This window comes from Crocuta crocuta, unplaced genomic scaffold, assembly GCF_008692635.1.
Source record: "Crocuta crocuta isolate KB4526 unplaced genomic scaffold, BGI_CrCroc_1.0 scaffold56, whole genome shotgun sequence".
Lineage (NCBI taxonomy): Eukaryota > Metazoa > Chordata > Mammalia > Carnivora > Hyaenidae > Crocuta > Crocuta crocuta.
The window spans coordinates 2308668-2336526 of record NW_027531334.1 but is presented as its reverse complement, the minus strand read 5'-3'; the positions used below and the strand labels follow the sequence as shown (position 1 = coordinate 2336526).

The 27859-nt window shown below is 37.5% G+C and overlaps 1 protein-coding gene across 2 annotated transcripts; it reads right to left on the bottom strand.

Annotated features, from left to right (window-relative positions):
• Positions 1-27791, bottom strand: NAA50 (N-alpha-acetyltransferase 50, NatE catalytic subunit). 2 transcript variants are annotated; one of them, XM_077771792.1, is made up of 5 exons: positions 27481-27791; positions 5177-5313; positions 4400-4519; positions 3914-3980; positions 1-2963 (listed from the first exon to the last, which is right to left on the bottom strand). In XM_077771792.1, exons 1-5 carry the CDS (start codon positions 27486-27488, stop codon positions 2786-2788), a joined length of 510 nt encoding a protein of 169 aa, XP_077627918.1. In that variant the 5' UTR covers positions 27489-27791; the 3' UTR covers positions 1-2785. The 2 variants fall into 2 exon arrangements, with proteins under 2 accessions (XP_077627918.1, XP_077627919.1); XM_077771793.1 differs by having other exon boundaries at positions 5177-5310.
• Between the last annotated feature and the right edge of the window lie 68 nt (positions 27792-27859).

Genomic DNA, 27859 nt, shown 5'->3' with positions numbered 1-27859 from the left:
TACCAGAACATCACATAAGTTTATTTCAGATGTAACAGCAATGTTAAAATCAACAAGTTTAATTTTTAACTGCACCAAGTAAACTTAGCCATTTAAGTATTTTTAAAGTTATTCCCTCCAAAAAACTGAGGGAGCTTTTCTTTTCCACCCACAAACCACGGTTTCCCAATAGCTCTATTTTTGGAGGACTTTCAATTGATGAGTTAACTGCTTTGGGGATATTTTAGAACTTCTTTCCCCAAATTAAAACTTATCTGGACAATTATATATTGCATAGATTTCTCTGAAGATTCTTTTCTTTAGAACCTAATTGCAATTACAATACAGGGTAATTTTTACCTATTTGCCCCACAGTAAAAACTATCTGCCCTAAAAAATATGGATACATTCTCTGATCTTCCAGTTAATAGAACTGTTTTACCTCAACAATTTTTATGTTCCAAAACAACCAACTCAATATGGGACATTATTTGAGTCTTTAGCGACTCACAGGCATATGAACTAGTACCCAGCTCCTACTGCTTCTACATCCTCCTCTTCCTTAAATGGATGGAATTACTTAATACAAGTTTGATGTAGGACAATTAACTCTTTCCAAACATTTAAAATTTAGGTAAAGTCATTGTCTAGTGTGGAAAAAGAAAGTATAATGATAAGGAGCCTACACACTCAATTCAAAATGTAATTTTCTTCCCTCCTTAAATAACATGTACTTAATTGTCATGAGGCAGCTATTCAGTTTTCAATAACCACATTTAGGGATACATTCATAGGACTGATTAGATAGTCCAGGTGAAATGGTTATAGAAATAGAGGCAGTGTCATCTCAGAAAACTCATTTATATATCAAAATCTATTTTGATATCTGGAAGTTTACAAAAAGGCTGAATTCTTCAAACTAAGTATGCCTTCTGTAACTCAAGCACTCTTCTCTTGGCAAGAGCAAGCTGAAGCTTATCCATGAAGGTAAAGGTGCTTAATGCTAACTTTTTTTTCTAAGCTTGTATCTGGACTGCTTAAGAAACTGATACCCAAGAAACCAGCATGGTCCTTCTACATTTTTACTATCTTAAGATTAGAATCCTATAAACTCATTCAACTATCTTCCTTTTCTATATTACTCTTGGCACTCAATTAAGACCGTTGAAGTCTATTGTACTTTGTACTTTCACATTCTCAAAGAAGAACTTAAGATTACAAAATGTGCATAAACATTGTGTAAAATAATTTTGCCATTTAATATATTTGGAGAGATGAGACTTCTATTATCAGAATTCACATGAGGATAAATATTGTCATTCAAATTTTCTTTTAAAGTCAAATGACAAGATAATTCAAGCCCTGTGCATTGTTTTAAAGTCAAATGAGAACATTTCATGGGCCACCAGTACTGGCAATCTAGAGAATTTTAAATATTCAATATGGGACAATGGAGGAAAACATGAAATTTTCAGATGTCTCCTATCTTACAAAAAGTTATCAACCCATCCAAGCCACTCCCTGTGTCAGAAAATGATCTGGCATAAACCAGTCACATCAGCAGAGGAGGTCACAGTGAAATGTGTTATTAACACTTCTAAACTTCTACTTTTCCAATAGAAGCAATTTGTTTAACAATTTCCCCTCCCCCAAATCCTTAAACTCAATATCATAGGCACAGAAAATAAGCAAATCTGGGATGTTCTCCAACAGATAAGCAATAGCACAGCTATGTTATTTTCAAAAATACTGTCTAGATATTCTCTCCTATATAATCAAATGCTCAGTGGCCACATTTTTAAGTCCACATTAGCTGACATTGAATGCTTTATTGTGCCACAAATCCATCTAAGCTTCCTTTTAGGTGTTTTTTAGGATGTCCAAGAGACGATACCTGCTTCAGATTTATTTAGGGGTATTGACCTATAAGGACATCAACTCCCATTTTTAAGGTTAGACTAACTATTGTGGGTGTACTGAAGAAAAAGGACAGGAAAAAAAGTAAATCACAACAAACCTCTTTAGGTCAGTTAAAGGCCATATCTCTAGCTGGGATATTAAAAAAAAATTAATCTCACCAGCCCACACTCTAAAAGTTAATGCCACTAATAACAATCAACAGCAGGAAAAATAAACCTGCCAACAACCAGCCCACTCATGTAACTCAAATACTGAGACCAAAGTAAACACTACCTACCAAACCATCCCACCCACCCTTAGCAAGGAAGAAAGAAATAATTGCTTAAAAAACAAAATAAGCTTAGTATTTCTTACAAGGATAACAATGGTCCAACTCCTGAGATAACACTCAGAAGGACAAAAGGTGGAGTGAAGGCAATGTCTAGGGATTAGTATCCCACAGTCTTGAAAAACCCAAAGTACCACAAACACACTAAACTTGTCTTTGAATTAGAGAACAAGATATTGCTGTTTCTTTCTGTCTTTTGATATATACAACATTTTGTAGGCTCTGCCCTTCAATGTGAAAGCAGGACATAAAAAAAAAAAAAATGGACACTGACACCCAAATTTTTGGGACCATATATATCTTACTACGAAACCAAACAGACCTATACCTCCTCCTTCCTACAATCAAACCACCTCACAAAAGTAAGAAAACTAAAACAATCCAAACATGATTAATATTGAAAGTCCTTGGAAGTATTAAACCTTTTAGAGGAAAGAAAAAGAAAGGAAGACAAGAACAAGGTAGGAGGTGGGGAAAGAAAGAGGGGGTAAAAAAAATCAATGGGCCTCTCTTTTATTTGGCGACAAGCAAGTGCAAGAAAGTTCATTTCTAGTTTGTTCAGTTGTCTGTCTTTTGCACATCTGCATTCTGGCCAGAAGGGACTTTGAGGTTTTTCTGCAGCACATGAGCATCTGCGGGCTCTATCCTCTTATAGTAGTTCTTCTTTGTCTCAATAATCTCAAAGCCAAACTTCCTGTAGAAGTCAATTGCCGACTCATTGCTGATCTGGACATGCCTGAGATGTAAGAGGGTATCAGAAAAAAAAAAAAAAAATGAAGACTTCATCAGCTTTTGCATATTCTGCAAATAGCTTCATATTGGTTGGAGCTGGATTACAGCAGATATTTGTTAGATTCTCTTCACAATTACTAGTAATCAACAAAGACTAGGTATTCATTTCAGAAAAACTTAGATGACAAATTTACACTTGTAACCTGTTACATCTGCAAGACAGCTGGCTGAAGTTGAGACTCAGAAATAGGTTTGATTCTTACAATCAACAAAGGGTAAAGTACCCTAGCTAGCATAACATTTTTCACTGCAAGAAAAGAAAGGATTCTTGGAATTATAAATAGGTAAATAACCACAGGGATGATTCAAAGACCATACCAACACATGCAGAAAAAAAATGACAGAAAAATAATATCCTATTGTCTCAAATGCCTGAATATACCCTCTTCCTGATTAATAAAAAACATTCTATATTTTAAAAAGTTTTGTCAATTACCCTTCAAAACAGCATGACATAATTTAATCTTTCCCAGTGCCAAAGTTATAATAATAATCTTCATATTGGTATTATCAGCTAGATACTCTGATTCTGACATTAAACTCTACTACTACTGAGTCTGTCACTGAGAATGTTAAACAAAACCCAGACAGCAAACAGATGGCACGAGAAAAGTATTAACAATACTGATTCTTCAATTCTGAGTTATTTTAGTCTTGGTTTCATCCCTGTGACTTTGGAGCTCCCACACCAACATAATAAAGCAAAATGAGAGTGTTTTATCTTAGGTTCCTGATCTATTACTGACACAAAACAAAAACTTCATAACCACTACTTCCATAGTTTTTCCAAAAGGCTATTAAATACGTAACCAGATTTTAAAGTTTCCAGTAAAGATTTCTATTGCCAATTTATTAAATTCTTTAGATAAGAACATTAAATATCATTTTACTTACAGATAGATGTTGTCAAAAGTGCCATCTTTTTCACAGATGTTTAATACATGATTTAACATTTTTGTTCCTATTAACAAGACAAACAATAAATAATCTTAGAAAAATCAATCTTTACATTACACATCTAAATCACCTTAACATTTACTGAGTCCTAAAAGATCTATGAGGTAAACACTAGACAACCTGATTTTTGAAAATTTTGTTCTCTCCCTACTATCTACATGTTAAAAACTCTAATAGAAAAACAACCTTTACATACAAGCCCTGCCAGAGAAAAGGAAAAAGCAAAAGGGACATTGATGACAAATCTCTATAGGGCTTCTAATTGAATTACGTTAACAAATCAAGTTATTTTCTACCTTAAATAATTCAGTAACTCTTTCCCAATATTCCCAAAAGAAACGGTAGTGACTCAATGGGTCAGAAACAGTAATGATGTATTTATGCTTCTTTACACAAATTAAAAAAAAACACAAATAATTTTACCTATTCCTAGCCTTCGGTATGGTGCCAGACATCCTAGTGTCATGATGTAAAGTCTCTTCTGATTCTGTGAATGATCCACCCTACAGCACACTGCACCTACTGCAATATCATTGAAATACGCTGCCATGGAAAATAAAAAAATATAGAGTTCAAAAGACAGTACAACACATTTTCTCATATCTTCCTCCCCTTCTATAAGAGCTAAATTATTGCTATCAGCTTCTCGGAACAGCAAAACCCTCAAAAATTTCCTATATTGTCTTAGGAATTTAGGCATCCTCTAGAGTAAAGATAAATATGAGAAAACACACAGGCACATACTAAATAAGAGAGAAGGTATTTAGCATTTTCTTTAAAAATTCAAATATTTTGAGGTGCCTGGGTGGCTCAGTCAGTTAAGTGTCCAGCTTCGGCTCAGGTCATGATCTCACGGTTTGTATGTTCGAGCCCCCTGTTGGGTTCTGGGCTGACAGCTCAGAGCCTGGAGCCTGCTTCAGATTCTGTATCTCCCTCTCTCTCTCTCTCTGCCCTCCCCTGCTCATGCTCTGTCTCTCAAAAATAAATAAATGTTAAAAAAATAAAATAAATAATAAGTAGTAAAAATAAAAAATATTTCGTCTTGATTTCTCAGAGATCTTTCTCAAAACCCAGATCACCCCCATTTCCTCATTTGTAAAATAAAGAGATTAAATTAGTTAACTCTGCTCTAATATTAAAAACTAGGGGTCATGAACACCAACAAAACAAATGAAGGGAGGGAAAAAAAATGTATTATACCAAGTTTTGCTAGCTCGCCGACCTCCAGCACATCCTTGTAGAACTTGTCATTGTAGCTGACTGGAAAGATGACTTGGTTCAATCTCTTCAACTGTTTAATATTGTGTGGTGTCACATCTCCCAGCTCGATCCGGCTACTGGAACAAATCAAAATGTACTCAATAAAATATAATTAGCTTCATTCGTTAAGATAAACATACTAGTACCACGTCTTTTTTACATGACTGATATATCCAACATTTCATAGTGACTTTATATTCCTACAAAGATTACCGTTTATAAGATTCTGCCAGCCTTTCTATCCAGATTCAATTTGTCGCGTGCATACAATATGTATTTAGAGACAAATATGGTAAACAATAATTACTCAGAAGGCCAGACTAATAATCTATATAAATGCCAAAAATCTTCCTTGCAGTTTACAGTTTTTAGACATCTGTTACTGATGCAAAGGACTGATGATACCAAATATTGGCAAAGGGATGGCAAATGTGATTCTTATATTCTGCTGGTGAAAATGTAAATAGAGTATCTCTGGAACACAGTCTAGTACTTTGTGTCTCATAAAGCCTGAAAGGTACATAGTCTTTGTCCAAGTAATTCTATTCTAGGAATTTATTCTCAGAAAATGGGACAAAAATTATATACATTGAGCTAGGAACCACATCAGTTACATGGGGTGGTATTCAAAATCCAGATTCCTGGGGGCGCCCGGGTGGCTTAGTTGGTTAAGCATCCGACTTTCGCTCAGGTCATGATCTCGCGGTTCGTGGGTTCGAGCCCCGTGTCAGGCTCTATGCTGACTGCCAGCTCAGAGTCTGTGACTCTCTCTCTCTCTGACCTTACCCTGCTCACACTGTCTTTCTCTCTCTCTCTCTCTCTCCTAGAAATAAATAAAACATTAAAAACAAAATTAAAAAAAAAAATCAAAATCCAGATTCCTGGACCTCACACCCCACACTTTCAGAGGCAGAATCTCTGGCAATGGAACAAAGGAATCCACATGTGGTGGGGGGCGGTGGGGGACCTATCTGAAAACCACTTATCAAGAATGCCACAGTAGCATTTCTGAAAAACCAGATGTAATCAAAACAATTGGTTTCACGGGAAAAGGAATTAAAGCTAAAATGATTCAGACTCATAGTAACAAAGTTGTTTTGCCTATAATGCTGTCAACAAAAGGATTTTTTAAATAGCTCAAGTTCATTTCTCCACCATAAGCTAAAGGTTGATCAAATGTGACAAGACAAACCTGAACAGCATCTACACATATTTTTCTTCCTATTACCACTAGGCATTATTAGTAGAGTTGCTTACATACATTATTGGCCTTCTTAAAAAAAAAAAATCACAACAGTAGATGATAAAATACTTTAAAGAAGATCAAACAAACAAACAAAAAATCAGTTGAAAAATAAAACAATCTGATGTCAACCAAGCAGTGGGTCCTACTCACTGGGTGCTAGTTCCAGATCACAACGGCATTAGTCAATAGCTAACAAAGATTATTATACTCCTTTCCAATTTTTAGACATATAAATAAATATGGTTAAATATGGCTTCTCCTAAGTATGTTACAATTAAAATGAAGTCCCTTTGTGAGATTCAGGTGTTCTTTAACTAGGTTTTATCCCCCTAAGAACAACTACCCTCTTCATAAAAGCACCCTGGCTTTTGTCTTCTTTAAGGCTGAAGGAAGTAACATTTCACTCCAAGTCTTTTACTGATTAAAACCTGCTTAGGCTCACTTATCCACCAACTACCACTCAAGTTTTTTATTGGTAGATACTGTTATGCTGTAAAATACACAATTATTAAAATACAGGGATATCTTACCTACACTATTCTTTTTTTAAGAAAACGTATTCCTCCCATGATTAATACATCTATCACCTCACCTTTTTTTTTTTTTTTTTTTGGTAAGAACATTTAAGTTCTACTTTCTTAGCAAGTTTCAATTATACACACAGTAGTATCAACTATAATCACCGTTATACATTAGCTCCTCAGAGTTTATTCACCTTATAGCTGAAAGTCTATACCTTTCTACCAATCTCTTCCTATTCCTCCTACCCTGCAACCCCTTATCTACTCTGTTTCTACAAGTTTGACTTTTTTTTTTTTTTTTTGATTTTTAGATTTTTTTAGATTTCACCACTGTCTGTCTGGCTAGTTTATTTCACTTAGCAGAATGCTACTCTTTCACTAAGTATAGCACCCCAAAATGAGTACAGTAATTATCTATTGCAACCAAAAGTCAGTCTCCGTATTTTAGAATAACCGAAAAACTACATTATGAAGTTTAATAGTAAACAATAAATAAAAACTTAACCTAGAAAGCCAACGTCCTAAATTCTCAGTTTTTAAAAAGTTTAAGAATGATTTCTAGGTGGGATGCCTGGCTGGCTCAGTTGGAAGAAGATGCAACTCTTGATCTTGGGAGTTGTGAGTTTGAGCCCCATGTTGTGTGCAGATTACTCATACATACGTACATACATAAAAGAAAAAAAAAGAATGATTTCTAGGTAATCACCACACTTCAAGTATCTTTATAATTTAAAAAATAACAACCAGGTATTTTTTGACTTCATACAAAAGGAAAAGGTGGTTATGTTACAACATGCTAGAATTAAACCAAATAAAAGTTAACTATTAAAAAAGTTTCCAGTAGAGTAGGCAGAACAGGCCTAAACACAGAACACTGTATTAAATCATTAGGAAATAGGCAGCTTAATCTTTCCCTGCTTAATATAAACAAATAAAAATAAGTAAATAAATAAATAAAATACAGGTCTTGGGGCACCTGGGTGGCTCAGTCAGTTAAGTGTCCGACTTCGGCTCAGGTCACGATTTCACAGTTCGTGGGTTAGAGCCCCGTGTCGGGCTCTGTGCTGACAGCTAGCTCAGACCCTGGAGCCTGCTTCGGATTCTGTGTCTCCCTCTCTCTCTGATCCTCCCCTGCTCATGCTGTCTCTATCTCTCTCTCAAAAAGAAATAAAGCATCAAAAAAAAAACAAAACAGGTCTTGATTAAAAAAAAAAAGTCCATTACCATAAAAATTACTTAGGAAGTGAAAATCCTTTAAGGCTACTACCAGAAGTTAGTCTGATATATACGGTCTCCCTGTATTTTTCTGTACACACACACACACACACACACACACACACACACACACTTCAAAACAGATTTGGTATACTATAGCATATCACTTCAAAACAGAATTGGTATACTATGAATACTGTATGGTGGCTGTTTAAGAAGTATCTATTAAATATAACTTTAATAGATCAGCAAAATTCACCTTCAAATATAGTTTAACTTTCTCGAACATGATATGTCGGACTGAAATGGAATACTTCTGTAATCTTGATCACTTAGCTCTGAATTATTTTAAGATGTGGATAGTCTAAATATACCAGAGTAATAGCAACTTGTAAATATAATTTAGCAAAAGAACGTGTAGTATCAAAAGCATAGAGTGCTATGCAAAAATGTAAAGTGAGAACATGACTGTAAACAAATAATAAACTTTTGAAGTTAAAAGAACGTTTAAAGTCAAAAGTAATTTCAAAGTATTAGAAAATTAAAGAGAGTTTTCATGAATTCTGTGAATCTGAAATTTTCTAAAGTTTTAATGAACATAATAGTTGCCTATTCAAAGCATAAATTGGGTCTATTTCAATAAATATTTGAACACCTATATGCTAAAATGTGGAAAGCAAAGGAGTTTATACCTGGTAGGAAATACAGGTATGTGTATATATTCATCACACATATATTAATACACATTACATATATAAACAAAATAGCAATGATGTGCTCCCCAAACTACAGGCAGTCTGATTTGGTAAAACAAAGTGTACTGTGTGATGGTCTTCCTCACCACTACACTGCCTGCAGAGGTGGCAGCCATCTCCTACTTCGCATCATGGCCACTTATAGACCTCTGGTGAAGCCCAAGACACTTAGAAAGTGGGCCAAGAGAAGTTCCTCTGGCACCAGTCAGACCGATGTGTCAAAATTAAGCACAACTGGCAGAAACTCAAAAGCACTGACAATAGGGTACAAGGGCCAGATCTTGCTGTCCAACACTGGTTATGGGGGCAACAAGAAAACAGCACATGCTGCCCAGCAGCTTATGAAGTTTCTAGTTCACAATGTCAAGGAGCTTGGTTAAAGTGCTCTTGATGGGCAACAAATCTTATTGTGCAGAGATTGCTTACAATGTCTCCTCCAAGAACCACAAAGTCATTGTGGAAAGAGTAGCCAACTAGCCATCAGAGCCACCAATCCCAATGCCAGGCTGTGCAGCAACGAAATGAATAGACAACTTATGTGCATGTCATATTTGTGTTAATAAAACCATAAAACTATGAAAAATGGGGGTAGGGGGAGCACCTGGGTGGATCAGTTAAGTGTCTGACTGATCTGATAGCGCAGAGCCTGCTTGGAATTCCTTCTCCTTCTCTCTGTCCCTACTCCACTAATGCGCTCTCTCTCTCTCTCTCTCTCTCAAAATAAATAAATAAACTTTTAAAAAAAGCGTGCTTTGTGTAAATGTAGAAGCTGGTATTGGAGAGAAAGAGAACAATTTTGTGAGGGGCTTGCACATCAAGATGGTACTTCCCTATCTTCTCTATCTACACTTGCTCTCTAGGTTGACTTCAATATCAAAATCTTATGGCTTTAATGCTGCCATCTTCCAAATCTCTCTCTGGCTTAGAGGTCACTCCAAACTTCAAAGCATCTGTAGTAGACACCTCAAATTAAACACACCCAAAACCAGATCTCTGATCTTCCTCCCAAAATTTGTATCACCAGCAGCTTTCTCTGTTGATAGCCTCTTTCATCCTTGGGTGCAGTTTAGTCTCTTACCTCCTTTAAATTTTTGAGACAGAAGAGACAGAGCATGAGCTGGGGAGTAGGAGAGAGAGAGAGGAAGACACAGAATTGGAAACAGGCTCCAGGCTCTGAGCTGTCAGCACAGAGCCTGATGCGGGGCTTGAACCCACGGACCGCAAGATCATGACCTGAGCCGAGGTCGGACGCTTACCTGACTAAGTCACCCAGGCACCCCTCAAGTTATATTTTTAAGAGCATAAATATTTGAGACTGTTATGAGTTGATGAATGGCTGTAATATTCTCTGTCTTTAAGTCTACTTTATTCAACAATAGACATACTGCTTTCTTCTAATCAATACTGCATCATGTATCTTTACCATCTTTTACTTTCAACCTCTCTGTATCCTTCTTTTGTGAACAGCATATACCTTAAAGTCTTGCTCCTCTAATTTGACAACTGGAGAATTTTTTTTTTGTTACACAATTCTTTAAATATTATGCAATGTGCATTTATTACCTCTACTTATTAAAACAGCATGAAAGAAAAAAGGGAAAATGTCATCACATTGAGTCATGCTAAACCTCACTGTATGGTTCCAATTTTAGTATATGTGTTGCTGAAGCAAGCACTTGACAACTGTAGTATTTGGTCTGTCCAGATTAATATAATTGATAGTCTATTCAAGTCCACAAGCTTGCAAATTTTCTATATGTATCAACTCTCAGTTCTTTATTTTTCAAGCCTTTTTTTGGGGGGGTCAATTTTCATTCTTAGCTTTTTAAAAAAGTTTTAGGGGCACCAAGTGGCTCAGTCAGTTAAGTGTCTGACTCTTGATTTTGCCTCAGGTCATGATCTCACGGTTTGCCAGATGTGCCATGCACTGGGCTTAGGGCATAACCTGCTTGGGATTCTCTCACCCCCTCTCTCTCTGCTTAACCCCCCTCAAAATAAATAAACTTAATAACATAAGTTTACATAAAGTTAAATTCACTTTATTTTGTGTATAGTTCTGAGTCTTTACAAACATGAACAATGGTAGTTTTTGAGATATAGATATATCACCCAACAATCTCTCTCACGACCCACTGTTCAATTCTACCACCAGTCCTAAGCAATCTGTTTTCTGTTCCCCATATCTTTGCCTTTTCAAGAAGGCCACTTAAATGGAATCACATAATACAGAGCCATTTGCTTAACTTCCTTCATTCAACATAATGCTTTTGACATTTATCACACTGTTTTATCGACAGTTCATTCATTGTTATTGCTAAATAGTATATCCATACTATGGTTTACCCTTTTGTTGAAAGGCATTTTTAGGTTTATAGTTATTGGAGATTATGAATAAAGTTGTTATATACCTTTCTGTATAGGTTCTTGTGTGAACATAAGCTTTTAATTGCTTTTGAATAAATACCAAAAAGAGGGAATGTTGGATTATAAATGTACTAGAGTTCCAGTTGTTCTGCATCCAGAATTTGGCACTGTCAACCTTTAAAAATTTACACTAATAGGTGTGTAGTGATATTTCGTTGTGGCTTTAATTTGCATGTCTCGAAATAACAAATGATGTCGAACATGTTTTCATATATTTCTTTGTCACTGATAGAACTTTTTTGGTAAAGGAGCTGTTCAAATCTTTTGCCCATTTAAAAAAATTGGGTTTTAAATGCATTATGGATACATGTCCTTTGTAAGCTAGTGTACTGCAAATAATCTGAGGCCCCTTCCCACCTTCTAAATCTTGTATTTTTCTTATTTTTTTTTTAATTTTTTTTTAATGTTTTATTTATTTCTAGGAGAGAGAGAGACAGCATGAGCAGGGGAGGGTCAGAGAGAGAGGGAGTCACAGACTGAAACAGGCTCCAGGCTCTGAGCTGGCAGTCAGCACAGAGCCCGACGCGGGGCTCGAACCCACGAACTGCGAGATCATGACCTAAGCGAAAGTCGGATGCTTAACCGACTAAGCCACCCAGGCGCCCCTATTTTTCTTATTTTTAAAAAATGTTTATTTTTGAGAGTGACAGTGCAAGTGGGGGACAGGCAGACAGAGAGGGAGACACAGAATCTGAAACAGGCTCCAGGCTCCATGCTGTCAGTACAGAGCCTGATGCAGGGCTCAAACTCACAACTGCAAGATCATGACCAGAGCCAAAGTCGGACGGTTAACTGACTGAGCCACCCAGGCACCCCTAAAATTCATATTTTTAAGTGTACAATTCAATGATTTTTAGACTATTTACAGATCTGTGCAACCATTACCTCAGTTCAGCTTTAGAACATTCACATCCCATTCCCAAAATCCCTTGTGCAAATCTGAAGCTAATGTCCTTTCCTACCCAAAGCCAGCCACTAAATCTACTTTCTTTCTATAGATTTGTCTTTTCTGGACATTTCATATAAATGGAATCATACAATTAACATGATCTTTTGCACTGCACTTCGTTCATGTAGCATGTTTCTGAGGTTCATCCATGATGTAATGTGTCAGCAAACAATATTCCATTGTACGAATATACCATATTTTGCTTATGTATTCACCACCTGATGGCCATTTTAGTAATATTCATGGTCATTATAAATAACACTGTTATGAATACTGCATTCAAGTCTGTGTGTGGACATAGCTTTAGTTTCTCTCTGGTAGATACCTAGAAATGAGATTGCTGGGTTGTATGGCAAATATGCTTAGCTTTTAACTAAAAAAATTTTTTAAATGTTTATTCATTTTTTGAGAGAGAGACAGAGCGTGAGTGGGGGAGGGCAGAGAGAGAGGGAGACACAGAATCTGAAGCAGGCTCCAGGCTCTGAGCTGTCAGCACAGAGCCCAAAGTGGGGCTCGAACTCATGAACCATGAGATCATGACCTGGCTGAAGTTGGACACTTAACTAACTGAGCCACCCAGGCGCTCCTGCTTAACTTTTTAAAGAAACCGCCTGTGATAGGTAGAATAATGACCCTCAAAGTATGTCCATGTTCCAATCCTAGGAATCTTTTTTTTTCTTAGTTTATTGTCAAGTTGGTTTCCATATAACACCCAGTGCTCATCCCCACAAGTGCTCTCCTCCGTGCCCATCATCATCCTTCCCCTCTCCCCCACCCTCATCAGCCCTCAGTTTGTTCTCAGCATTCAAGAGTCTCTCATGGTTTGCCTCCCTCCCCCCCCAACTATTTTTCCCCTTCTCCTCCCGCATTGTCCTCTGTTAAGTTCCTCCTAATCCATAGGAATCTTAGTTATTTTACATGGAAAACACACTTTGCAGATGTGACTAATACCTTGAAATGGGAAGATTAACCAGGACTATCTGGGTGGGCCCAATGTAATCACAGAGGTCCTAAATATAAGACAACAGGGGCGCCTGGGTGGCTTAGTCGGTTAAGCATCCGACTTTCGCTTAGGTCATGATCTCGCGGTTCGTGGGTTCGGGCCCCGCGTCGGGCTCTGTGCTGACTGCCAGCTCAGAGCCTGGAGCCTGTTTCAGTCTGTGACTCCCTCTCTCTCTGACCCTCCCCTGCTCACGCTGTCTCTATCTCCCAGAAATAAAAAGAAAAAAGAAAAAAAAAAGAAAAACTAAATATAAGACAACAGAAGCAAAAGCAAGAGATTTCAAGAAGCTACATACACTGCTGGCTTTGAAGATGAAGGGCCACAAAACAAGGAATGCAGGTGGTCTACAGAAGCTGAAAAGGCAAGGAAATGGATTCTCCTCTAGAACCTCTGTAAGAAACACAATGTTGTGTAAATTTCTTGAAGCTGCCTTAACAAATTACCATTCAGTGGCTTAAAACAGAAATTTATTCTCTGAAATTTACAGAATCTGGAAATCTAAAATCAGGCCAGCAGGGCCATGCTCTCTGGATTCGGACTAGAATCCTTCCTTGCCTCTGCCAGCTCCTAGTGGCCTCAGATGTTTCCTGGCTTGTGGCAGTAACAAGCAATGCATGCCTCCATCTTCACATGGTGTTCTGTGTGTGTTTGTGTCCTCCCATCTCTTCCTTTAAGGACAATGGCCATTAGATTTAGGTCCTACCCTAATTGAGAATGACTATCTTAATTTTATCTGCAAAGACCGTATTTCTAAATAAGGTAATGTGCCAAGGTTTCAAATAGACACAAATTTGGGGGGAGGGGGGTGGTACTATTTAAAATTACCATTCATACTAACACCTTGATCAATAAAATCTATTTGAGATTTTTTTACCTCAAGAACTAAGGTAACAGATAATGTGTGGGGTTTTTTTTGTTTTTTTTTTTTGGAGAGAGACAAGAGTGAGTAGCAGACGGGGGGCGGGGGGAGCAGAGGGAGAATTTGAAGCAGGCTCCAGGCTCTGAGCTGTCAGTACAGAGCCTGACGTGGGGCTCGAACCATGTGCCATGAGATCATGATCTGACCTAAAGTTGGATGCTCAACCAACTGAGCTCCCAGGAGCCCCCAGATTTGTGTTTTTAAGCCAGCAAGTTTGTTACAGTAGTAATGGAAAACAGTGCTAAACTGTTTTCTAAAGTAGCTGCATCATTTGCCTTCCTACAAATTTCTCCACATCCTCACCAACACTTTCTACTGTCTCTTTATAGCCATTTTACTAGTATGAAGTGATAATCTCAGTGGATTTTCATTTTCTAATGACTAATACTGTACAACATCCTTCTTTATGGTTATTAGTCATTTGTATATCTTCTTTGGTGTAATGTCTAAGTGTTTTGTCCCTGGTCTAGGCCTGAGAATAAACCCACAATTTTAACATTAATTAATAAAAGAATTCTTATTTTTATACTGGATTATTTATCTTACTCAGTTGTAAGAGTTCCTTATATGCAGTATTTTATACACACACACACAAAGTTATATATTTTATATTCTCTGTACAAGCCCTTTATCAGGTATATAATTTGCAACTATTTTTGCCCAATTTTTGGCTTGCCTTTTCATTCTAACAGTGTACCATGCTAATGTAAACTGTTACTAAAAGGGGGGAACTGGGAATTCTCTGTACCATCTTCACAAATGTAAAGGTAAAAACTATTCTAAAATGCTTTGTTTTTTAAAAAAAGAGAAACTATCACATTAAGAGATGATGAGAGGGTGCCTGGGTGGTTCAGTCAGTTAAGCATTTGACTTTGGCTCAGGTCATCATGCGGTCCATGAGATGGAGCCCCACATCAAGCTCTGTGCTGCCAGCTCAGAGCCTGAAGCCTGCTTTGGGTTCTATTTCCTTCTCTCTCTGTACCTCCCCAAGCCGCACTCTGTCTCTCTTTCTCTCTCAAAAATAAACATGAAAACTTAAAAAAAAAAAAAAAAAAAAAGATATTTTAGCCAATGAAAATGTGTGGAACTTCTTGGATTCTGATTTGAAAAAGACATTTATGAGACAAATGAGAAAAGGCAAATACAGACTGGGTGTCAGATCATAAGATGATATTAGATTTAACAGTATTAGAACTCTTTTTTTTATTTTAAGTCCTTCCACGATAAAGATTCATACTGTAGTTTTTACAGATAGAATGGGATAGTATATTAAGAATTTCCTTTGAAGTACTCCAGCAAAAAAGGAAAAAGGGAAAGTGTTAATCAAAGATGAAAGAACATGAGAATACTATCTATTGGAATTGAATGCACTGAGGACTCAACATCCTATTTACTTTTGTAATTTCTGTAAAAAAAAATAAAATAAAACAAACATACATTACTTATTACATAAGGAACTACAAGCTGTAGTATTTTGCATTTATGTTAAGTTTTGTTAGCAGCTTTGTCCAAGAAAGAACAAAGATTGTAATTTTGATACTAAAACTCAGAGTAGAAAGCATTTGATGCTTTATTCTCCACTTCTTGAAAAACGGTCAAAGACAAGAATTCAAACCTTTAACAAACCACAACTCCTCAATTTCCAGCTGTATCAAGCCTTTGGTTTGCAGAAAAGAAGTTGAATGAGAGCTGGATGAAAATGAGCCTTCCATTCTGGTACAGGCTTCCTCTTCTAAATTCCTAAGTCTCAGGATAGCCTGTTATACAGTCTTTGCTTTTGGTGTAAATGGCCTACATGCCCTGACATTATTTCTTTTTCCATAAACTGCCAAACATTTTTTGGGTAAGATTTATCATTTGAAAAAGTATTTATATAATGTAGCCTAAAAACTTTTTTAATGTTTATTTTTGAGAGTAGGGAGGGGCAGAGAGAGGGAGACACAGAATCTGAAGCAGGCTCCAGGTTCCATCTGAGCAGTCAGCACAGAGACTGTTGCAGGGCTCTAATTCACAAACCGTGAGATCATGACCTGAGCCAAAGCTGACCACTTATCTAACTGAGCCACCCAGGCACTCCTATATAAATGTAGTTTACATGCTACCTAATGTGATTAGAAGCAATGTTGGTGTTAAGTAGATAAAAACAGATAGTAGAGGGAACACACCCAGAGTTTTTCCATTAACTTAACACATAAGGAAAAATTTTGTTACACATCACTTTGAGAGTTTCCTGAAATAAAAATACTGCATAATATATATACCGATTATGTGAACATACCACATTACCAATAGTATCATTTTGAGGGGCGCCTAGGTAGCTCACTAGGTTAAGCCTCTGGCTCTCAATTTCAGCTCAGGTCATGATCTCACTATTCATGAGATAAAGCCCTGTATAGGGCTCTACTTTGACATCAAGGAACCTGCTTCAGTCTCTTTCTCCCTCTCTCTGCACCTCTTCTGCTCACAACATTTTCTCTCTCTTCGTCAAAAAAAGTATCTTAGTGGGGTGCCTGGGTGACTCAGTCAGTTGAGTGTCTGACTTAGGCTCAGGTCATGGTCTCACAGTTCGTGGGTTCGAGCCCCACGTCGGGTTCTGTGCTGACAGCTCAGAGCCTGGAGCCTGCTTCAGATTCTGTGTCTCCCTCTCTCTCTGACCCTCCCCTGCTCACGCTGTCTCTCTCAAAAAAAATATAAAAACATTAAAAAAAAGTGTCATAGTGAATTAGAACATCTAAAAATATAACTACTAAAAGAAATACTTGAATTTTAGGGGTAAACAAATAGGAGCCCATAAAGAAGTCTGAGAAAACAATTTTCAAGAGAGGAGGGATAAATCTGGAGAATCACTGTCACAAAATCCAAGAATGGATTCCAAACCTGGCTATATGCCAGAATCGCCTTGCCAGTTATAAACTCAGATTTCCACATCCCATCGCGGCCTCTTTAATAATTAAAGCTTCTTATGTTAACCACACAATTTTTTTTAAATTTTTTTTTTAACGTTTTATTTATTTCTAGGAGAGAGAGACAGCGTGAGCAGGGGAGGGTCAGAGAGAGAGGGAGTCACAGACTCTGAAACAGGCTCCAGGCTCTGAGCTGGCAGTCAGCACAGAGCCCGACGTGGGGCTTGAACCCACGAACTGCGAGATCATGACCTAAGTGAAAGTCGGACACTTAACCAAATAAGCCACCTAACTACACAGGCGCCCCTAACTACACAAATTTAACACTCACCTAAATTAGTTAACTTCCCACTGCATATGTGTAAATTTCTATATCCAAGAATTCCAATGAAGGAAAAAGAGGCTAAAGACGGTCACAGAGAAGTGGATTTCACATAAATTGTGGAATTATTTTTCTTATGTAAGTAAACAGCATATTACACTATAGTTAGTATTGAGAGCTAGTCTCAAACTCAAATCAGCTTGACTCCTGAAACCTAGTTGTTGATCACTACACTGTTTCCTTATTTTGGTATGATTTTAATGTAATTTAACAATATAAACTATCTTAATTTATCAGTTTAGGACTTCTCTTCTGTAGATAAACTCCAAATTTTCCTGGACTAAAAGTCAAATCTGCTACATCTAATAGACGCAACAGTTTCTTGTTTTTAAGTTGGTTGTTTACATTTAAATCAAAAGCTTGTACATAAAGTCTACATTTCTTGGGGTACCAGGGTGGCTCAGTCAGTTAAGCGTCTGACTTCAACTCAGGTCACGATCTCACAGTCTGTGAGTTCGAGTCCCACATGGGGCTCTGTGCTGACAGCTCAGAGCCTGAAGCCTGCTTCCGATTCTGTGTCTCCCTCTCTCTCTCCCCCTGCCCTGCTCATGCTCTGTCTGTCGCTCTCAAAAATAAAATAAAAACATAAAAAAAAAAAAAAAAAGGGCCTACAGTTCTCATCTTTTTTTTTTACTCATTTACCTTATCTGCCTGTTCCTGGGTTCTTATTGGCACTAGTTTACAATCCTAACTGTAAAAAACTGAATACAGTAGTAATTAAACTGAAATACTCTTTGGCTCAAGTTAAGTTCATGTGACGTGTTATTTTTTTTTTCCATGTTTTTCAAATCCATAACAAACCCCAATGTTTCTTCACACCCAAGGTTTTAGAATAAGGATCTAAAGGCGGCGGGTGGGGGGTGAATGATATAGCAAAAGTGCCCTTGTATATATATCAAGTTCTTAAATTTGGAACACAGCTTAGTGGCCTCCTACTTTATACAGCCCATTAGTTACTTATTTGTGTCAGCACCATAAGATGAATCTGTTACTCTGTCAAATTTCTACTATCTTTACACTTAAAATATGGTAGAAGGAAAACTTTTTTTTTAAAGAAAAATTTGAGAGAGAGCGCGCGCACAAGTAGGAGAGAGGCAGAGAGAGAGGGAGATAGTGAATCTGAAGCAGGCTCCACATTGTCAGTGTAGAGCCCGTTATGGGGCTCGAAGAACTCATGAACTGGGAGATCATGACCTGAACCAAAAGTCAAATGCAGTATAACTGACTGAGCCACCCAGGTGCTCCTATGGTAGCAGCAAAACTTTATCTGTGGCTTAAAACAAACCCTGTGCCACAACTGATAATGCATTATTAAGAATTCAGCACAGCAACACCAGATAATAAGTACTCAATTTTTTTTTTAATTTTTAAAAATGTTTTTATTTATTTCTGAGAGAGAGAAGAGGCAATGTGAACAGGGGAGGGTCAGAAAGAGAGGGAGACACAGAATCCGAAACAGTCTCCAGGCTCTGAGCTAGCTGTCAGCATGGAGCCCGCCGCAGGGCTTGAACCCACAAGCCACAAGATCATGACCTGAGCCAAAGTCGGATGCTCAACCGACTGAGCCACCCAGGTGCCCCAATACTCAAATGTTTTTAAGCTATTAAAAGTAATGCCAATTATGCCCATAATTATAAAAACAAAATTTAGTAGCAATATTCTGAAGGGCCACAAGATGGAGATATGACTACACAAAAGTAGGCCTTTCTCTACAAAGTCTGACTTTTTAAGTTACACTGCAGAAAGACAAAGTGAAGAACTGTACAGAGAAAGCTTAAAGCCTAACTATTTACATTCTAAATGAGTACTGAGTATAACTTAGCCCAAAATTTTAACTGCTTGATATTTCTTGTGCAGAGTGTTTGATTTGGATGGGAACTTAGAAGCCACTGGGTCCATTCCCCTTCATTTCACAGATGATGAAACTGAAGCCCAGACACAGATGTACCTGTAGTTTATACAGCCAATTATCGATAAAGCCAGAGCCAGGCCTATGTCTACACATTACCATTATAGTGCAAGATCAGCCACCCATATGACTACCCTCAAAGGAGCCTTTACTCCTCAAGGTTGAGAGAGAGAAATACCAAACCTGGAACACTTATCTAAGGTGTGCTAATGATAAAAGGGATTTGCATAAAACTTGGGCTTAGGGTAGGTAATTGTCTTAGCTAGCATTAATCTGGTTCTAAATTCTTGCCGTCAAATCAATTTCGTGAAAGATTAATTTACAAGTCCGCTGAGCATCTACCAAAGCACAGCTTAAAACGAATTGCTCATGAGGTCTTAACCAGTCATCCTGCTGACATTTCCACCTCATCTGAACTATATTATATTGTTTGTATCTTTCCAAGGCACAGTATCTCTGTACCACTCTAAGCATTTATTTTTATACCTTACCTCTTCTAATGAACTATAAGATTTAGGGCAGGACCTCTAATATTTTAAGGAATTGATTAATTACTTTCATTAAGTACAAGAATCTCTAGGCCCTTAATTTAACTGATGGGCTCTCTCTCATCTAGATTTTAGAGCAGTTTCTTCTTTCTGGGCTGGATAATTCTTTGTTGTGAGGGACTCTGTGGAGCACTGTAGGATATTTACCATCATCTCTAGTCTCTACCCGCTAAATGCTCCACCCCATTGTGACAAACCAAAATGTGTCCAGACATTACCAGATATCCAGGAGTGGAAGGTGTGAGCCTGTTTAAGACTCACTGTTCTAGAGGTTTAGCAGGCATCAAAAAAGTGGTGGTGACTGGATTAGCTCTGCAAGCTGTATAAATGCAAGAATCAAGTGTACAAAAATGTCAACAAGTATTTGTTGGGATACTAGAAAAGCTAAGCACACATCAGATAAAACCTACTTAAATAACCTGAAATAAAATAACCTGAAAATAACCAAATTATCCTTTGAAAAATTTTTCCATGATCATTCATCCATACACTCAATTAGGAGAGCTTCTTTCCAGCTATAGCTTTTCCATTACATTCCCTAAATGTTTTTACTTCTGGGATGCCTGGGTGGCTCAGTCCGCTGAGTGTCTGACTTCAGCTCAGGTCATGATCTCACAGTCTGTGAGTTCGAGCCCCGCATCAGGCTCTGTGCTGATGGCTCAGAGTCTGGAGCCTGCTTTGGATTCTGTGTCTCCCTCTCTCTCTATTCCTCCCCTGCTCGCACTCTGTCTCTCTCTCTTTCAAAAATAAAGATTAAAAAAAATTTTTAAATAAATAATATAAATATTTTTACTTCTAAATATGAGTCCAACCACATATTTCCAACTGCTTACTAGTTACCTCTATAGGAATCTCAAATTCAACACATTGAAAACTTAACTCATCCTCTATCAGAAATTAGAACACCTATCTCTATCCTCTATTTTTAGGAATAGTCCCCTCACCCATCCAATATAAAAAACTTAGTTTTAGATGTACTCTTACATCCCATTTTAATCCCTATTAATTCTGCTCCCCAAGTATCTTCATAACCTGTTTCTACCCATACCCCTTCTCTAAGCAGTATGCTTCAGAGCATCATTTAAACACAAATTCTAACAGCCTAATGAAGAGAAATAAGACTAGAATGAAGGAGACAAAGCCATGACAAGGCAGAATAATCTTTTGAAAATACAAATACGATCACTTTATTTTTAATGCTTAAGATCTTTTAATAGCTGTATATAACCTGCCAAATGAAATTCAAATAGCACTGCATATAAAGCCCCTCATCACCTAGCTATAGCCACTGGCCTCACCCTCCCTCTCTCCCATCGTTTTTTGGCAGTATGTAACTACTCAAAAATTCCATAACACATCAAGCTTCCTTTCCTTCTTGGTTCACCTCTGTAATGCTTTTTTCATTAGTAAACAAAAGATACTGTACCTAGAGATATATTAGTAGACTATGGAAGCTATCTTAGAGGTATTGCAAGAATTGAGAATCTATGGTCTGGTATTAGGTACCTGTTAAAAAAAAAAAAAAAGTAAAAGTGCCATGAGGGGGAGGGGTGGGAGAGCAAGACTCAAAAGGCAGACACAAGCGCAAAATGAAGAAAATAACTTAAAAGAGAACAGTTCAAATATGACCCGTGATTCCAAAGTTTTGTTTCCTGGTATCATAGAAAGTTAGAGCTGATAAGAGACCAGGGATGGCAAACAAGTGACACACATGCCATAGCAGTCATGGTAGATATTAATAGTCAAGGACATCACTTTTTTTTTTTTTGGCAATCTGAAAATTCATCAAAGCTATCAGCAGATTAAATACTGATAAAATACTATGAACATATTAGAAGGGGCACATAAAATTCAACTTTTGGCTGTTCCTGTTCAGGTTCAAGCTGTTTTCTTTAAAGACAAAGAAACCAAGTCCCAGAGGTCAAAAAACCTACTAGTGATCCTAATGCGAATTATTGTTAGTGGCATACTGAACTATAAAATGTGGTTGCTTTTAGTTCAGTGCTTTTTGCATTAAAGTAAGTCTCCTTTAGGAGAAAAAATTATGCTATGAATAGTAATCTATAAAGATTGGGGGCAATCCAAATATATTTTTAAATGAAATTTTTAGTTTTCTGGAAAGATAAATAAGAAATGTTTAAAACGCTAATACAATTGTCCTGCTTACACTAGTTTAACAAGCTCTGTAAAATATTTCTTCTCATGTTCTAGGTCCTAAACTGTTATCACTCTGATAATATTTACTAATTTGAATGTCTCAACCCCATTTCCTAAAGAATACTGTATTTGACTGCTTTGTAATTTGAAGTCAAAATACAATATCCAGATTAGAAACTGATAACCTATGCAAGTAACAGGTGAGTCACAAAGACACACAAATGGCCAGTAAAAGTGGGAAATGTCCAACTTGACTAATCAAATTAACAGTAACAAAAAAACGTGGGGAGAGAAATACCACTTATTATCTAAGCAGCAAAGTAAAACTACAGTTAAGGCTATTATGTGAATATGTCTCCAAATCCAACTTGTAAAGAATTCTTATTTCTACCATTTTACAAATGCTTAATGTATGCCACTCATCCCAGAAGAAGGTAATTTATACCACTAATGGATGAAACACCTTCCTCCTTTTCCTTAAGTTTTCTGCAAGTACCCCTCCCCTTCCCCATTAGCCCTGGAGAAGAAAAGGGCACTCTCACACACTGTTGGCAGTATGAATTGCCACTATCTTTCTAGAGGTCAATTGGCAACAAATACCAGAGATTTTAAAATGCCAGCACCTTCTGATCCAAAAAATTCACTTCTAAGGAATTATCCAAAAGAATTAAGGACGTGTATCAAGTGCTTTTATAAACAAGCATTTACCGCTGTACTATCGAGGACTGAGAAAAGCCTCTGGACTTCTAAAACAAGTGTCTTCCAGTAACAGCTTCAGCCACAATAGAGGCAGAATTATAGGTCACCCTAGCTCAAGAAAGGCAAAAATGCATACTTCCAATCATTCCTTCTCTATCCATGGCAGACAAAGTAACTAGATTATATTTTAATCTAAAACCAAGAGTGGCCTCAGAATCCTTCACCAGAGGTATAACCAGTCATATGCTATCTGCTGGCCCACAAACTGCGTATTTACTATTTAGAAACCATCTGAAAATTGGATCCTAAGGAAAGAGATCGTGTTTTACAGTTTTTTTTTTCCAGAGTCTAGCCCAGCACTGTCCAAAATAAATACAATTAGAGTCACAGACATAATTTAAAAGTTTCTAATACCTACGCTAACAAGACAAAAAGAACAGGTGAAATCAATTCAACATGTCCAAAATAAAAATTATTACCTTTCCTTTTTTAAAAAATCTTTTTTATACCAAGTCTTTTAAAAAAAACAGTGCATACTACACTGTGATGCTAATTTTCCTCTCAAATACTTTATCTATATTTACATTTCATAAAATTTATACTAGATTCACATATCTAGGTTGTTCCAAAAATTGTCCATCAACTACCAGTTTTTAAATTTAAAACTTTAATTAAAATTTAGTTTCTCAGTAACCTAAGCCACATTTCAACTGCTCAACAGCCAAATGTAGCTAGTTACCACTGTATTAGACACGACAGGACTACCATTTTCCCAATAAGTTAGGCAGTGAATGCATATAGAAACTGACAGAAGAGACCAGATCAAGAAAAAGCAAGTGTTTATGATAAGACAATTACATAATTTTGTAGTTATTAAACTATAATACACACAATTTTCATTTCTATGATAAAAAAAGTTTCTATCAGTTGCAACTGGTATTTTAATGGTTTCTGTAGGTTGCGCTTAAAAAAAGAAAAAAGGACAACCATTTAAATAAAGAATTGAAAAGTTTTATCTTTTTAGTTGGCGCAAAGCTGGAAGCCATAGCTAATACCTGGAAGAGAAAATCAGAAGTCAAATGATTTCCACAGGCCAAAATGGAAAACGTAAGCAAAGTGAAAGTTAATATAAATATTAGTTTGGTCCAGCAAAAGCACTATCTTTGAAAGATAATGCTTTATATGGATAACTTTTAGAAATCTTTTTTGACCCAGAAATTCTTGATTATTCTTTGTTCAGAACTTTACTAACAACTGTCCACAATTTTGGGGAAAAAAATCACAACACTAATGTCAACATAGCATTAGTCACCGGTGCACACATCTGTATTGTTAACAGATCTCTTTTCTATATTATATGATTTTATTTACAGACAGATGCAAACACCTAACCTTATGACTTAGGATGTAGTTGTACCTGGTCATTTACATACTGAAAAAGAAACCTTATCATGGTTTATTTTCTTTTATTGGTTAGGTCATTATATTGATTTTCTAAAACAAATCATGGTAGGTTGTTTTATGTGAATTCATCTTAATACAGCAAGTGAACAATAAAAAAATATTTTAAAATCCAGTATCTCAATCCACATCCTACAAATTATTGGCTTCATAGAAGCCTGGAGTACAAACCGGAGGTTTACAAAGTTTCCTTAATTCTCCTTCAGCCACACTGCCTGTCCCCCAACAAAAAGAGCAATACAACCTTTAAAAAAACCTGTTTTATTGAAGTAAAGAATTTGTATGGTAAAGAGCACAAATCTTGTTAACAGTTCAATGATTTTTCAAATCTATATATATACATCCATGCAATCAATATCCAAGGTAAAGACAGAGAATATTTCTAACACTTCAGAAAACTCTCTTGTGCTCCTATCAGTGATAACCATTATTCTGAGTTCTTCAACATATTCTTTTGATTGCAGAATCTTTGATTTTAATATTTTAATTAGTAAACTATACTGCTCTGTATACTATACTTACATTATTGTCATCTACTTTCCCATCTTTACTTTGCACATATTCACATCTTGTTAAAGACGTTTTTATTAGAACTAATTTATACCCCTTTGCTACAACTGAAAGGTAAATGAATTCAGTTTTACTTTCTATTATACTAATTATATTGTCATCTCAGTCATGGTTGTGACTTATTTAAATATCACCTTCCCTAGAAAGGAATAATAGATAAAAAATTACCAGCTTACCATCCACTAATTCAAACTACAACATTCCTGTCCATAAAAACTAGCAGCTTTAGTTCAAAGGAAACAATAGTTTGTAATATACCTCAAATTTCTAGACCATGCATATAAATACGTGCAGTAATTAAAAACTGGAAATTTATCTACTTTCCTACGGAGGAAAGGCAAATAATATGCCAACACAATGGAATGTCCCGATACTACCAATAAAAACTAAGTAAAAACATGAAGAAAAAATCAGATAACCTAGTAACTTTAAAAAGTTTGAAAAGGATAGTGAATATAGGCAAAAACACAAAACAGTAAACAGACTGATCTAGAATTAGAAGTTCTTCAAGAGTCAGGACTATAACGCTAATGACATTGTGCATAATGATACAAGTCTTTGAACTCAAGGACCTTAGAATCTTTTAAATAATGTCTATTATCTTCATTTGTTCAGTGCCTTAAATCAAGACTTATAAACACGTTTTAAAGTCCCATCTTACCTGGGAGTTAGCTGTCTGGGAAGTTAAAGGGACTGAAATTCCTTGTGAAATCATCTTAAAAATTTACCATTAGGATGAACACAACTTTAAGCTCCCAATCGTAAGTGATAGGAACTAGACCTAAGGACCCTTCATTTTGGGGATAGTTGCTAGCTTATGGTACCAACTTAAGAACTATAAATTTCCTCCAAATCTGGCCAGTTACTTGTTTCTGGTGACTTAGCACCATCATGTTGTTACACATATAAAACACCATTTTAAATAAAGAGCTAATCGCCTCATAAGTTTATTAACTGCAGGAAGATTGTGAATAATGTCATTGTTTGACCCCATTTCTATTGCCAAGTTAGATATCAGAAAGAATATTACACCCTAGCAAGACAGAGTTAAAGATTTTGGTTCTAAACACCCAAAATAATCTCTTGAAGGCCTTCCTTTATAGAACCATGCAGAGTCTCAAACATGGGACCTATTCAGCCTTATTTTTAGTACCTTAACAGAACAAGTATCACACACTGATGATAATACAAAAATAAGTAAGAGACAGCATGCATATTAAAGGAAAAAGAAAAAAAGAAAAATCTCACTAAATTACATTGGATCATATAAAAAATAGCCAAATTTTCTAGTTCATGGTTCAAATATTACCAGTACCTCCCACACCTCAATTAGTATCCTGATTGGAACTCTTCAGAATCTGACACGAAATAGCGCAGGTACTACGAAAATTTCATTATTCCTACACTTTAATGTAAAACATACAATTAAACATTAGAATGAATTTCCAGTATAAAGCAAACTCAGAGCAGGAAATCATATTACAGACCTAAGGCCAAATTAAACTTTCTTGGACCTCTGCGACCCCACACACATCGATATTTAGAGCCTTGCTTCAGGCAGCTTGAGATTATTTCAAAGACTGACTTTTATTTCATCCTTCAAAAGGCTGAACAGTTTGTAAGGCTTCACTAACTCGAAACAGAATTCCAATTCTTTAACTGACTGGCTATAATAGAAAAAAAAAAACCCTCAGCTTTTAAAACTGATAAAAGGAAGGCTCCAAAACGGCTTAGGATTTAGGAAATATTTTCAAATACTGTTATGTAATTAATATTTTAAGAGTATGTAATTTAATAGTAAGGTGACATCATCCAAATGGAAAGAGCTGAACCAATATAATCCCTAATTTTATCCAAGAGGGAAACTGTGAAAGAATATTAATTTTTCTAATTGCCTAAAAAAAAGCTTCCTGGGGTAACCAAGAACCCCCCTCACAGCACAGGGGCAACAGTAAACTACTGGAGCAATAGCTCCACCTACTGATCAACAATACTTCCTCAAACATTTTGGCACCCCAAGACTGTAGAGCTCACGCTCTCTCCCCCTCCTCCACTCGCTCTGACCCAACCCAAATCCAGTTGAGTCACTAGCTCTTAATACTCAGCCCCACGCTCTTTATTCCAACTCCTTCTCCCTCCAGAAGGTTCTGCCCAGTTTCCAAGTGTAAATAAGACGGAAACGTGTCAAAGACCGCAGTTCCTAGGGCAGAGCCTGGATCTGAAGAGGACAACCAGATCACTCCACTTGGAGTGGCGGGCTGGGGATGGGGGGTGGGGGCTCCGTCGTCCGCTCCCAGGTAGGAGGCCCAAGGAGCCTCACAAGAGCCTTTTCCCTGCTGCCCCACTCGGCTGCTAGTGTCCGCTCGACCCATACTCGTCCTCCCGGCCGAAATCCTGGCTTCCCCGGGTTTTGCCCCTGCTGGCCCTTCAGCCCGCCAAGAGCCCGCGCCGAGCATCCGCCTCCTCAGCTGGGCAGACAGAAGCCCAGAATTCTCCCTCCGCCGGGTCTTCGCCCGGAGTCTCTCCCCTCCTTCGCTGCCCCTCTCCCCCGCCCGCCGGGCCCTGCCCGGCTGCCCTTCTCACCCTTTCATCTTCCCCGCCTGCTGAGGCCGTTGTTACCACCGATATCAACGCCGTTGTCGTCGCCGCCCTGAGCTCTCCGAGCCCTCAGTTCGGGCCACTCAACCCCCACAAGCCGGCCTCCCCACCTAGGGCAGGGAGCTGAGCGGGTGACGGAGGCCGCGAGAATCGAGCGCAGCCCTGCGTCTCCGAAGGGGGCGGGGGTGTCTCCCGCGGCCGCGCTGTGCCGCCGCTTCTCCACACGTGCACACCGGGCAATCGACTCCCGCCCGCGGCCGCCGCCAGCCAGACCCGCCACCGCGCTATGACCTTTCACCCCGCCCCCTCTGCGCGCCGGCGCGCCGGCCGCCTCGCGCGCAGCCGCACTGCTGTTCTCGGTGCA